Consider the following 14,766-nt stretch of genomic DNA (forward strand, 5'->3'; position numbering starts at 1 on the left):
TGGCTTTCACTAAGTATGTATGTTTTTCTCATATATGCGGCTTCGTACAATATCTATGATCCATTGTGGTTTGTCACTTTGTCTGTTGCTCTGTTGTCAATAGTTCTCCATAATGAGTTCAGAGACATTTCCCTTTCTGAAGGTATAAAAAGTCTTTATTGATAACCAAAAATAACACAACAGTCACATTTGAGTTATTATCACTATCAAGGAGCTGCATTACAACACATCAGTTATACACGTATGTACATTATTGCCACTTATTTTAGAAATATTTTCATCTCCCATCCCTAGAAATGGATAAATGGCTGTTTCATTATCTGTATGTCACAACAGATAAAGTCATCAAAGATGAACACAAATACTCACAATACAAATAAAAATTCATTTTCTTTCAACAACATGACAATATTACTTAGTGTCCTAATATTACTCTTGAGTTTCATTTGTTTTTATCACAGTGACATCCTCACACAAAGCTGTGACTGTAAATAATTTACTCTCATTTGTTCAATGAATCTCCATTGGAACTACTTTCTAAACCTTTTTTGTTTTGTTTTTTTATAGCGTGTACACATTGAACATAATATTGACACAAAGAGATGCATTTTGCAGTTTTCAGAGCACCATGGACGAGGATCAGATGATAACGAAACAGTTTTTATCTTAAGATTAAAAAGAATAAAGCAGCACTGAGAATTTTAATTTTACGTTTTATTTTTCTTTCGCAGCTTTATGCAAAACAACACACTGAAAAAATCACTCATTGCAGATTTTTAGCAAACATGAGGATGTTTTTAGTGTAGGTGAAACATACTGTAAGCCAAAAGTAACCCAAAAGATAAAAAAAAAAATATCTTTTGACCAAAAGATAAAAAAAATGATAAGTATCACTGAAGTCACAGTCTGCGGTTTGCTAGATTTGGGTTGTTGTTGTGTGCTGCTGGCATGTGTGTGTGCTGCTCTTTCCCAGTGGGTACATGAGTCTGTGGCGGCTGACCCTTGTTCTGCTGTCCCGGGTTTGCTGCCGTGCTGTTTGTCCCTTTCTGGGAGCTGTAGCTTTTCGGTTTGGGGATTCTCGTAGGTCCCGGTCGTCGGAATGCTTCTAGAGGTATCTGTGGAAAAACGCAGACAAACAATGAAGTTGACAAAGAGTAGTATTACTGTAGGTTTAGACACTGCACTGTGTCTTATGAGTTTTCAAAATAAAACAAAGAAAACTAAGAAGTGGGGAGAAAATGGGATGTACGGTCTGCAGGAGAGGGTTATATGCACTAAAGGAGGTTTGCAGTTCGGACCAGGTGATGATGATGGTTTTGACTTGCTCCACCAGCTGAATTGATTCCAGTTGCTCAGTGGAGATCTGATGCAGTACTGATTATGACCACTAGATGATATCAAATCATATTTTATGGACGACCACTGTGCCAGACTTTTGCTACATGACTGCTGCACTTTGGCTTTGTCCCTAAAAGAACTCTTTGTTAGAATAAAAAAAGATCTCATAATAACAAGATATGAAACAGTATAACTGTCTATATACAGTATTTTTCTTGCAAGTCTGTAATTGCCCTGTGAAATATTAAGATTGGATCTAATGTTCCCAGTGAATAGGGGGCTGTGGAAATGCATAACATCCATTCAAGAACGTTGCATATTATTACATGTTCAGTGTAATATGAAATACATTGTTAGGGTTTCAGTTCATGTGTCTTTTGTGCATCATTCAGTATGTGTGCTTTTCCTGAAGAAAAACTCAAATAAGTTGAAACGTGTAAAGCTGGAATAATTAACCAATGAGAAAACAATTGATCTGAAACTATTTTCGTGATCAACCAATCATAGAGGGAAAATATATATTTATATATTGTATAGTTTTGTTTCATTGTTCCCCTAATATAGCCCCATTGCATCCCAGTATTAAAAACAGTGTGACTATGTTGCTTAGAAACCAATGTTTGGCTCTTTTTGCAGCATAATACTACAAACAAGAAAAGGAATTATCTTGGGAAACATCACATTTCTCAGATTCTCAAACAACTCACTGCTCCGCTTACTGTGCAATCAGGTTTTAATCAGCGTGTTTACATGCACAGCAGCGTGCCAGCATACTGAGGTACATCACTTTTGGATTGGTGCTTGTACAGGAGAAAACATATCCTGTTTACAATTTCTCTGATAAGATGTTTCCACAGGTTTGAGAAACTCAATCAACATCTGGCACACCGAGCCATATACACTCCTCAGTCATTTGTAGTACATTTTGTTTACTCGCAAATTCATGAGCAAGATACAGTGAATTTTATAAACACCTCATACATTTACTTATACAAGCAATGTAAACCACATTTGCTGTCAGCATCTTCATCTTCTGGGATGTTGACCTTTCTAGAAAATGTTCTTCTGATTTCATGTTTTTAGATTGCATATGTGTCTCGATATGTCTAAATTAGCTTCATCAATCACACATTTAAGAATTTTAAGAATCTTCTGAGCATCCAGGCAAATGAGCAATCAGTGTCTGAGTCTCTCTGTGTGCTCCAGAGACTAAATGACTCTGACAGTAGTCACCAGGCAGTTCATTTCTTCAAAGTTGTCAAAATATTTGGCACATTGTAACATTTTAATTTACATCTTCACTGCTTGGGTGTTCATTTTTCTCAGTGTTGACTTTTGGAAAAGGTCATTTCATTTTGCAAAATGAGCTGACAAGATGCCCTTGTACACTCCCCCAAATAATCAATTTGGATTATTTTCACTGCAGCATTTTAGAATTGGTGTTCATTAGAATCTCTCTCTTTGACAAAATGTGTCATTGATCTGGTCTAGATCTCTGCAGCTGAGTAAGTTCTGCGCATTTCCATATGTTTCATTACTTCACACCATTGACTTTATTCCCAAGCAACACACTGAGCACCAAACCTCTCGCTCTAACTTGAGAAAAGCACTTGGATATGTTCATGTGTGGCTTGAGGTTTTTGAGAATTAACAAAAATCTGCAGTGAACTATGTCCTTAAATATTCATACAGGGTATAAATTTCAGAATAAGTGGGGCCTATGCTTCAACAGAGCTAATGGTCCAGAAAATCTGTACAGGCTCCACGTCATGGGAGTGTTGTTGATTTTACATGGAAAGACCTTAATGTGCGGCTTTGTTCTCTCATATATCAGCGGTGCAGCAGGAGTTCAACTAAGTACTTCCTCTGCCCAGCACTCTGCATTACCGGCGCGGCTGTTGCCAAGGCAACCAAACACGAAGTTTGTTTTGGTGCTTGTGCTGCAGTGGGAGAGAGGCTACTTTCACAGTGTCTACGCTCTCACACGCAGCACGAAGCCTTTTGTTTAGAGAATGTCCCCATACCACTGCTTATTCTCCTTCCCAGGTTTTATTGTGCCTGTCGGTCAAGGTGAGCGAATTCCTCTCTGATTATTATCATTGTGGGCTAAAATTGAGGAAATCCGCTTTCGCCTGCAGTGTGATACACACCTTGTCTTTCTGGCACTCAGTGTTGTAATTAGGCTTTCTTGGCTGCATTCAGATTCAGATCAGTTGCTGATTGTATAAAATTACATGAGTATGTTTATTGTTTTTTGATGGCTTATTTTCACCCCAATAATGCTGCTGCTAATCAGAAGTATCACGGCGTGTTTAGTGTGATTACAGCCTCAATGTCAGCCAACAAAAGCAAGCATCACTGCGGACTTTTGTATGAAAAACCCTTTGGCCTCCAGTGCGTCACTTGATACTCATTTTATCTGTCTGGCACGGATACCGTGCACAGATCTGTCTTCCCTGGCTGAGCCAGATGAGTACAGTTTATGAATCGACCAAGTCTAAAGTGAGTCAGGGGGTAATTGAGGTCGCAGACAGCAATCCCAGCTGCTGAATGCTTTCTCAAGTAGTGGTCTAATGAATAGCATCTTGTTTAGCCCCTGCATCATTTCATCACGCCCAGACTGCTTTGGATCCGGTTTCTCCAGCTGCGCTCCTTCCCACTCATTCAATTTAATGCTTGATTTAATCATCTCCTCATTGTCACACTGGGTTGTGTGTGTATGTGTGCATGTTTGGGTTGAGTTTGCCACTTTTTTGCAACAGTTGTCTTGTTCCATCTAAATGACATTGAGGATTTGGTTCTGTTCTATAGTAATTTTGGAGATCTCATAAGCTCTCAGCTCCGTCTACTACAAGCTTGTCTACTTTTTGTCCATTACAGAGTATTGCCTCATCTAATTCAAGCTCCTCTGATTTAGTTTTTTCCATGATTTTTGGAAAATGTAAGAGTTTATTAAATTAGGATGGACCTGGTTGGTAAGAAGAGGAGTGGTTCATCTCAAATCTGTCTTTTACCCTGGTGCACAAGAGATATTTTTTGTCAGCATGTCTTTGGACAGTTCTCCTCAAATGGGGCTGCTGCTTCTTCCATGGTGAACTGAGCTTGTGGGTTATTAGTGAACTATGCATTGTTAGCATTTTTACTTTATTGCCTCGAACCTGAGCTAAATATGCTTTCTGCATGACTATGAAGCAAAGAATACCAGGTCTTGTTGATATACTGTACCAGCAAAGCCTGCTGCCAGCATCTGTGAATACACACATGATCCCAAGATGTATACCTTATGTGCTTGCTCTATGTTTATTCTTCTTGAAACTCCTGCTTCAAATGTATGATTTCTTGTGTAAAGACATGCATGTGAAGTACCAGTACAGTATGTATTAAAAATTCTCTAGCTTCAAGCTACCATAGTTGATTAGTAGTTCATTAGCAACTCTTCTCTTTAAGTTGTTCTTTTACATTAGCTTTGTACTGAGACATAACATTAACATGAGGCATGTACCACAGCAGATAAAACCATCCCACATCCTCTCCACTGTATCCTCTCTTCCTCTCCCACATCACTTTTGTTCCTGTCTTAAAGTCTCCATCCGCTCATCATCTTGTTCTGTCAGTTCAGATCTAATTTAAACAAATCGCACGTATGCGGTAAAATTTCCACTGTGCACACATAAAACCACATGTAGAGGAATGCATATACATGGAGGAACATTCACAAGTTGTACTGGTGACTCATTTCAAAGGACATGAATCATTGGAGGAAGAAAAATAAAACGGACGTCTAAGGGTTCCAGCCCAATGAAACTAATTGAGTAAAGTAAAGACACCTCAACATGGGAGATGGGATGTATGCCCTTAATTAATAACCACTGTTGTTGAAGACCAGAGAGAGATCCATTTATCTTTTAGAAAACTTGTGAGTTTGAAATCTTGTAATGTAATCTAGTGAACACCCATTACACTGTCTGGTGCATTCGATCAAGAAGATAATTGAAAGTTTTAAATCTCTAACATTTTCATGGTCCACTGAAATGTAACCACTAACATATGAAAGTCCAGTCTGACAAGAGCAACTGTAGCTCTACAAAATCTAGTATCTTTTTAAATTCAAAATTCACCTCCCACTGCAGCCTTATGGAGCACCCCTCTAAGGTTTAAAGCAGAGTTTCCACTGTATCATTTAAGAGAACTCTCAAGTTCACATTACACTGTTTTTTATTCTCAGTCACTGGGTTTCTGTGCTCTGGTAAGAAGAAACTATGACATCAGCCTATGATTTTAACTCCAGCAAGCAAACACATGTGAGAATCCCAGTTTTTTTGTCTTGTAATCTGGTAAAGTATGAGCACAAAGGTTTTTCAGACAACTCTTCCACTTGGGTATTATTTAATTAGGTCTAACAAAGTGTTGACAGTTTTCATCTGAGAGAGTAAACTAATCTTTTGACTACATACTTAGTAACATAAACACATTGGATTGTAAGTGTTAAAAAGTTACTGTGCATGCACCAAAAAAATCAAATCAAACAACTGATTTCAATCTAATTGCATTTTCCTCAGAGTATTTTTAATTTTACACAATCAAAACATGCTGGATTTAGTGAATAAATGACATTGGCAAGCATGAATGACAAACTAAAAGATAACACTTCTTTTTGCACACTTTAATTCTCAGAAAATCAAACAACTTAATCTTAATGCACTATGTGTAATATGAAGTATAAAAACTGGTATGATACATCAGTGTGAATAGTCTGACTATATGGCAAATTTGCCATTGAGTACAATACAGTAAGTGCACATAAGTTAAAACCTGGTGTTATGTCGAATTAAATCAAAATTTCTAGTGCTTTCAAATGGTATTGTTTTCTCATGCAGGCAAACAATTGTTGAACTTAATCACACAGAACCAAGCAAACCAACCAAAATAAAAAGGAAAACATTCAAACACCAGTCTAAGCTCATAAATCAATTAAAACAGACATGTAAATGTATCATGGTATAGTGGTGGGGTATAAGGGTCTAAGCTTGTAATGGATCTCCTGGGCAGGATTCACTAGCAAAGGATGGGATGGAGGGTTTTGGGGGTTATCAGGTCAGTCGTAGGCATTACTTACTGTAATTTGTGATGGCCTTTGGATTGGGGTGGAGGTGGGCTTAATCATGATGCTACTTGTGATTTTGCTGTTGCCTTTGGCAGTAGGAGTACTGCAATTTGCAAGCACCTGAGTTCTTTGCTCCTGTAGTCCAGGTGTGTGGCATGGACTCAGCGTTTGTGATGGGGTGCTGATGCTCTGAATGAAGGGGCTGCCTAAGTGAATGTGGATTTTGTTGTCCTCTGTGGTGATGACGTTTGGTCCCGAGCTGTTAGACCTCTGGACCTGCCAGTTGCTCTGCCTTTCCGGGGTCACGCGGAAGACGGCATGCCCTCCAACAACCTCCACTGGCTCCGTAGAGAGGGAGCGGTCAGGGGTGCCAGTTGTGACTGACACAATTTGTATAGGGGACATGGCTCTGTCTGGTGTTACTGAGCCACAAGAGTCTGGGGTCATTGCTCTGGAGTATGTAGCCATAGTAAAAGGTGATAGGGCCCTATCTGGCGAACATGGCTCATCGGATATAGGGGAACCTTTAGATTTTGTTGTTGGGGAAATAGATTTTGCAGTAGGGGATATAGAAGCATTCTGGATGATGGTAATTCTCTGTTTGGGTGGACCCCCACTTGTGGGTATGACAGCAGTGCTGGTGAATGACTGGGTGTTTTCTGCGGTCGGGCTGGTGATTTCTAGCGTCGCTGTGTTGTGTCCGTGGTCAGGAGTTACTTTAATGTGCAGAGGCTGCCCAGGACTGTGGGTCAACACAACGTCTCCAGGCTGGACGTGGTTGCCATTCTGCCGTGGCTGCATTTTGCCATTCACCTGATGGGGAGTGTCTTTGTTTTTAAGGAACGGGACTCTTGCTCTTCTCATGTTGTTGTTTAGGTTATTTACATTATTGATGAGTGATGGGCTGCATTTGGTGAGTTGCAGCTCATTGCTGTAATTTGCATTTTCTTCAGGTTCACTCTCGTCATACAGCTTGCCGTTCACCACAGCACGTTCCAGCGGTGCCACTGCCTTGCAGTTGGGAGACATGAGGTCAAGTGGGTCTGTCTGAACTTCCTTGGTGGAAACATGAAGGTCTGAAAAGCGTCTTCCATTCATGCCAGGGCGAAGACTTTTGCTAAATCGTCTGTATCTTTCGAGCTCTCTAGTGAGTGTCTCCATTTCTCTGGCCAGTTCTTTGTTTCTGACCTCCTGCTGGGTCAGTTTTCTTTGCAGCGTGGAGTGGTCAGTTTTCATGCGGCAAATGGACTCCTCTGTTCCCATGTATTCATGAATCTTCTCTTTCAGAGCTGCTACCTCTCTGGTCAAATGACTAGACTTTGCCTCCTCCTCCTTCAAGCGCTTATAGAGAACATGCTCTTGGTTACACTCTTTCTTTTCAGCCAATTGGTACTTTGAAAGTTCTTTTCTGGATATTTCCAGCTCCTCCATCAAGGCTTTAGCTTTCTCTTGCTCATTAGTAAATCTTTTCTCCAGTGATTCAAACTCCTCTGTTTTTAATAAATCACCTTCAACCACCTTCATGTCCTTTAATTTGCGTCTGAGGCGTTCAACCTCCTGCGTCAAATCCTTTACTTTGTTGTCCTCTTGTTGGAAGCGGTTAGCAATAGGTGTTTTGATGTGCTCCTCTTTTGCTTTGTTCCTCAGGTGTTCCCTCTCTATGTTCTCTAGCGATTGCAGCCTTTTCTTCATCATATTGATCTTAGACTCCAAATCATTGCTCTTTTCCTCTTCAGCCCTTAACTTGGCCTTCAAGTCATCCCTCTCCTTTGTAGCACTGCACATTTTCTCCTCGAGCTCAGCCTTTGACCTCAGTGCTTTCTTGCTCTCCTCAATTAGTTTCTCAGTAACAGATGTAACTTTGTCCTGCTCAGCCTGAAGTTTGCCAGTGCTGTTCTGGACCTTGTTCTCCATTTGCTTTAGCTTCTCTGCCATTGCCTTCCTCTCATCCACCAGCATGACTGTCAGAGTCTTTAACTTGGTTAGATCTTCCTTCAGTGTCAGCTCTGTCTTTCCCAGTTGGGTTTCAGCGGCCTCCAATTCTTTGACCCTGACTTTCAAGACTTCCAGCTCACTGGTCAGAACCTTTGACACTGTCCTCTCCTTCTCTAGGTTACTTTTGAGTGAGCTGCATTCTTGTTTGCTCTTGCTGAATGCATCCTCTAATTTTTCTAAGTCCATAATTCTGTGGTTCAGTTTATCGACTTCAGCTTTCAGGCCTCGGCTTTGATTGGCCTCTTTCTCCAGCTTCTTGTTGAGGTCCCTGCAGTGGTCCTCCATTCTGATCAACTCTTCATCCTTTCCCTCCATTTCAAGTACCCTTTTCCGTAGCTCTTCAAGCTCAGACATGAGGCTAGAGTTTCCACACTCACCACGGCTAATTTTGTCCCTCAGCTCCTGCAGTTCTTCCTCGGCTCTGCGCAGGGTCTTGTTGGTCTCCTCTAGCTCATCAAGCTGCCTGCTGAGAGTCGACAGTTTCTGGCGCAGCTGCCTGCTTTGGGCATCCTCGCTGGTCAATTTGGCAGTCATGGTCTCTTGTTCTTGATGGTATCGACAAGCTTGGTCACGCAGCTCAGACTCCAGGCGAAAGACCTTTTGCTCCTCTTCCTGCAGACGAGCATTAGCTGAGCACAGCTCCTCCTGGGCTTGTGAAGCACTGGCACTCAGTTCTTGGACCTTGGCTGTTTGTTGATTCAGCTGCTCGGTGAGACGCTGCTGTTCATCCACAACCATCAACGCAAATGACTTGAGTTTTGTCAGCTCCTCCTTCAGACTTATGACCTTTTTATTGTTCTCTTCGTCTTTTCGTTCTTGGTACACCTTTTCCTGATCAATTAACAGCTTCAACCTGTAAAAAACAAAAACAAGGCACACATGATCTTCAAGAAATCCAATTCAAAATTGAATAATTTACATGTAGAGAAAGTTTACGAGATATGCAAGATTTTCAGTCATTTTCCTACTACAGTTACACTTTCTTTATTTATGCTCATCAACAAATTCACTTCCCATTAAAATCATTGTGAACCTTCAAATGTCAGTTTGTTTTTTGGCTTATGTTATATATGAAAGGTGCTTGAGAAACTCTACACTCTACCCACTGTCATTCCCCATTGGGTCCATTCCAAGCAATGACACATCATAAACACTGTTATTTTCCCTGCGTTTTTCAGGAGGACTAAAGGTTTTATGTCATGGAAAATTTAACACATCATAAAAAATCATTACTTTAACTCTCTCAGGCTGGTAGTCTGAAATACCTGTGGTTCATTTTTTTTCGTTGCCTTGTTGCCAACTAATTCTCATATGGTTTGGAAACCTGAGTTACTGCTGTAAATATTCAGGCTTTTTAGTTTAGTTTAACAATCAGGGAATTTCTAAAAGTTTCCATGGTATTCAAGGGTGTATCATAAGACCTGTTAAGTCCTCTGGGAAATTAGGGGAAAAGACTGACACACAGCCAAATGTTGACGTTGACCTCTGAAAATGATCTCTGCAGACAAGGCGTGACATACTATTAGCAAAATACCACGATGTTGCTGACCAGGATGAATTTTGTTGAAGTTATTGGTGTTTTATGCAGCATTCTTTCATCTAACATGTGCCCATCATAAACTGTGTATTTGAGTGGTTAGTGTGCTCATAGACTGCGCAAGTCAGAGGATAACTGAAGGGCAAAATCCTTTCAATGGATAAGAAGTAAAGTGAGCTGCGCAGAGTTTAAGTGATATGTATTCATTTTAGAGTGTAAGCAACATTTCTTGTCTGAACATTTAATAAAATTACTGTCAGAATTTATATATACATCCTACAAAAACCAATGGCAGTCTAAAGCATATTTAATATTTATATTTCACAACTAACTGTGTCTTATATTTGTATATACGTACGTTACCCAGATGTACTAAAATGATGTCAAGGTACATGACACGTGTGCCATTGGATGCAGTGCTTTAAGTACAGTGTGCAGCCGGGGTCAGTGCGTCTGGCATATACATACATTACCGGGCCAAAGTGTCTACACCCCCAAGGGAAGGGATGTTATGACTGCTGTGTGCGCAGCTGCCAGGCATTTCCACACAGATGGCCCACTGGCATGGAACAATCCTTTAATTAAGGGGTTCCTCTACTACCAACCCTCCTCCTCCCTACAAAAACCACCGCCACCTACCCTCCCCGTTTTTTCTTATACATTTAAAGGAATTCCCCCTGCTTCCAAAGGCAATTACAGCCCCACAGAGTTTATACAGAAATCCCCACACACACACAAACGCACACTCTCAGGGATCACTAATTCCACATGTACACTGGGGTTGTGGGCCATGATGTAAGCGTGGTAGGGTGGGACCCTTCTCAGCAGTAGAGTGTATGTCTTTTCTTTCTTCAGTAGCTGCTAATGGGTGGGAGCAGGTAAGGGGGGACACGTAACTGGATCCGTGTGTTGTACTTAGATCCAGACCATACAGCACTCAATAAAATATTGTTAGGAAATGCATAATAATTAAGAGTTCGTTATCAGTGTGGCTTGGTTGAATTAGGAGACGTCGGCGTTTATTGTTGAGGCCATGTTTGAAGAAGCAAATATACTATAATAACGAATTATCATGAATTTTGCTGTAAATTATGATAAAGTTTTTTTTTTCCTGTAAACTGCTTCCTGATGAAAGGGAAAATGCATTTTTCATAATGATGCATCATCACCAGCTCTAACACTTACACCTTAATGCAAATATGATCCGATAATATGATATTTCTCATTCTGAAACGGGACCTTGTGCTTCATAAGTGCTTTTACATTTAGTAGTTTAAGTATATTTTGATGCTAATATTTATGTACTTAAAGTAAAAGATCTGAATACTTCGTCCACCACTTACATTTTGTATTAACAGGGCTGCTATTCCATCATTTTAGGCATAATGATTTTCAGCAGATACTGTAAACCAAACCTTAAACCACCAGAAACTACTGTAGACCCATTTTTATTTTAAGGTCTGTGAATATTCCAGGTGCTCAGACTGTTTTCTGCCTAGCTTTGTTGACTTACAGTTTGCCCTTGTTATATCCTGGCTCTTGAAATAGTTGATAACATATTTTAATTATCTTTTATACTTTTTAAAGGACTTTGTAAAGTGTAAGGACTGTCATTCAAGGAACAAACATGCCTGCCTTGTCTAGAAACATGCATGTATTGAAAAATGACGTTTTTTCTTTTAGTGGATTGTACATGTAGAAGCAGTGCGTTGTTAAGTGAAACAAGCAGACATCTCTCTTGCAAACTAGCCTGCCGCCTGTAATCACTGTTTATTCAATCTCTTATCTCACTCCCCACTGTTTTTCTTGTGATGTCATCAGCCAAAATAGAAAGAGAAAATGTACTTTGTTCCCTAGCAGCACTGGAAACTATGTCTATCACTCTGTCTTTAAATACTCCTGAGCTGGATACTGTATGTAAGCGCACTTTACATTAATAAAAGCAAGTCCTTTGAGAGGAAACTGCATGGCTTGTATGCAGTGAAATCACTTCTAGCCCACTGTGGGACTATTTTGTTCTATTCCCAGTGCACTTTGTGGCACATAAGGAAATGTTGATCCATATCTGTTCCTGAACTTTTTCTCATCAAGGACACACACATAGATGAGGGTATTTGGCCAAAATAGCCACATCTGAGACCATTTTTGTTGTTAGATATAATTTAGAGCAGATTTGCAAGGCTCCATGTTTTATAGATGGGGGGACATTAGACGCAGGGACCTTTGGTGAAAAAGTACAATCCTGCAGCTGACCCTTAACTAATGTTGGAGACCAACCACACTTAATGAGTAGTAGTAGCTCAACTGACCAGCTTTCGCCATCTAATGTAAGTCAGTAGAAGCAGCTGCCTTAGGCATTTCAGGGAACACAAATAATACAGCTGATCCATATAGCACTTGTCCAGATTTCGTCGTTACAAAGCAGCCCTTTTATGGAGACATCCGCACAGCTTGAAAGAAGATTATTTTGGAGGAATAAATTGTGAAGTGCTGCATAAAGCTGGTGACATAACCGTTTCATGGTTATCAACATTACAAGGCACCTTACCACCCACTCTGCAGCCTGTCCAACTTTTGCAACAGGCACCAATGTCAGTCTTGTTACCCTGAAAACAGCTGCATGATCACCACTGCGGGTCCTTAATGTTTCATGGAAAAATGGGTTGCACAGAGTGATTTGGTGGGTTAGGGCGCTAAAGTGGCTATCTTAACTTTACAGGATTGTGTCTGGCTTTGTTGCAAATATATTTTTTTTATTTTTACATGAATGCCATTTAAAAAGAAAAGGAAACCTTCAAGGGAGTTACAACTAGCCACACCAGCACACATTACAGCTCTACAGAGGGCTTCCCTCTCTTTACGTGGCTCCTGAAGCTGGAAACTGTGGCTCACCCGCTGCTTAAAGCTGTGTTGCATGTTCCATATGTCACTGCTGCTGTGCCATTTCCTAACCACAAGTGGTTAGGTTATATATGTACGGACCCATGTGCATACACACATGACCACCACTGCTTTAACAGAGACTTGTAGATGGTGGGCTGAATGCCCTCCTGTGTGACAGAGTTTGAAGGGAGGACGGTGATTAATGCAGTGCATGGACTGTATTTTAAGTCCACACAGGCTAAGTGATTTGTCCCCGGAGTGCAATCAACATGTGTAAAATATGTAGCACTGATATTTATTAACTTCCTGGCTGTGGCAATATGGTTAATGGAGCAGTGTGTTACCAAGAGGCCTAGGTTTGACTGTTCTAAAACAATGTGGGTTTTTTATGTGGGAATAAATTGGACTATATTTCCAAAATCCTGAATATACATTATGGAAATGTTGCCACTTGAAACCTCCCATTCAGTATTTTAATACCACAGATAATTCAGTCCTTAAAACATAGCTGCTGTTTTATGCAATGAAGTTCTTGAGATGACTCTTAATTTCAATGACATAATTAACTTCTGTGCCAGCAGCAATAATTTTATAAGAGTAAGAAGCATTAGCTTTATATCTCATATTTAAATAAGGTACTTTGTATTGATTACCAGTTTAACAGGAAAGAGAAGAACTAGAGTCATCTGACAATAATGATCCTTCAGATGTTCTTAATAGCTAAAAATACCTCTTGATTTTTATGCTAAGAAACTGATGGAATTCACATATACACATTTAACATACTATCTATACAGACTTTTTGCTCCTCTTTACACATAGGATACAATTATTCTTGCATGATAAATTTTTAGTATCTTGTGTGAAACTAAGTCACTATTTATGCACTATTATGACCTTGACAAATTCCTGTACAATTCTATTACATCGTACGTAATGGGACATGCTTAACATGTCTTTCCTCTGAGATTCAGATCCAAGCCTCATCACTGTTTAAATAGTTAATGTCTTTGGTCAAGTTTGCAATGGCAGACCAGTGTGTCCGACTTCTCCGTAAGCATGTTGGAATAGCTACTTCTTCAGTTTCTGAATGATGAATCAAAATGTGTTTCAGCATTTCTTTAGGAGTACGTAATATTTAATTAAATGAAAGTGAAATTAAAGTGAGTTACAGTCCCTTGCTTCGAGACATTAATGAAGTTCCCACCACAGTTTATATATATAATTAAATACATTTTAAAGAATTTAAAACTTGCTGACTTGGAAAAACATTATTCTCCTGAGTAATTTTAACATCTTAGACCAGTTGTAAGTAATTTGCAGTAAATACACAAAAAACAGAAACGCTGAAGAGAAGTGTCATTAAAAACACAGTATGACACTTGTTGGTTTCCAAGCCAATGAAGTGATCGGCAACTCTTATAAAAGTTTTGAAAGTTTTTCCCCGAAATGTAGAGTTTTGTAATAATGTTCAGTGTGCCTACCTGTGCCAGAGGCTTTCCCAGCTTCACTGCCATAAGCTCATTATCTTGCCGTACAACGCCCGACCCTCAACTCTTCCTCTGTGTGTGTGTCTCACTCTCTTAGTAGCTGTAATGTGGGCATTCCTGCAGTCAGACCAAACAATAAGGGATGTGCTCCCTGCCTATGGACCATTACATCATCAACATGTCCTTATATGGAGCTTTGCATTGCAGAGGCTTGCAAGAAGGGGGTGTGCTTGCTCGTTTGTGTGAGTGTGCGGTGTGTTCGTGTCTGAGTGTTTGAGCGAGTCTCCTGAAGTAACTGTTTAACTAAAGGATATGGCAGAGGAGAGGGAAAGGTTTTTGTTGACGTATGTAATGTGTGAAATATCTGCCCGGTCTGTCACTGCTCCGGAGGCAGGGAAGTAGGTGAGGAGAGACGGGGA

At 40.1% G+C, this 14,766-nt stretch overlaps 1 protein-coding gene across 3 annotated transcripts in view; it reads right to left on the reverse strand.

The window, feature by feature from the left end:
* Nucleotides 1-198: 198 nt before the first annotated feature.
* Nucleotides 199-14,766, reverse strand: part of filip1l (filamin A interacting protein 1-like) — a 63,962-nt gene continuing 49,394 nt past the window's right edge. For 2 of the 3 annotated variants that reach the window (XM_056370941.1, XM_056370942.1), the window contains exons 5-6: nucleotides 6,455-9,290; nucleotides 199-1,115 (exon numbers count right to left, since the gene is read on the reverse strand). In XM_056370941.1, the coding sequence (XP_056226916.1) occupies nucleotides 900-1,115; nucleotides 6,455-9,290 (3,052 nt within the window). In that variant the 3' untranslated portion in view covers nucleotides 199-899. Of the gene's footprint in view, nucleotides 1,116-6,454; nucleotides 9,291-14,341; nucleotides 14,457-14,766 lie in introns of those variants that run through there. The other variant, XM_056370943.1, reaches the window with a different exon arrangement.

This window comes from Seriola aureovittata, chromosome 24 (assembly GCF_021018895.1).
Source record: "Seriola aureovittata isolate HTS-2021-v1 ecotype China chromosome 24, ASM2101889v1, whole genome shotgun sequence".
In the NCBI taxonomy this organism is placed as follows: domain Eukaryota; kingdom Metazoa; phylum Chordata; class Actinopteri; order Carangiformes; family Carangidae; genus Seriola; species Seriola aureovittata.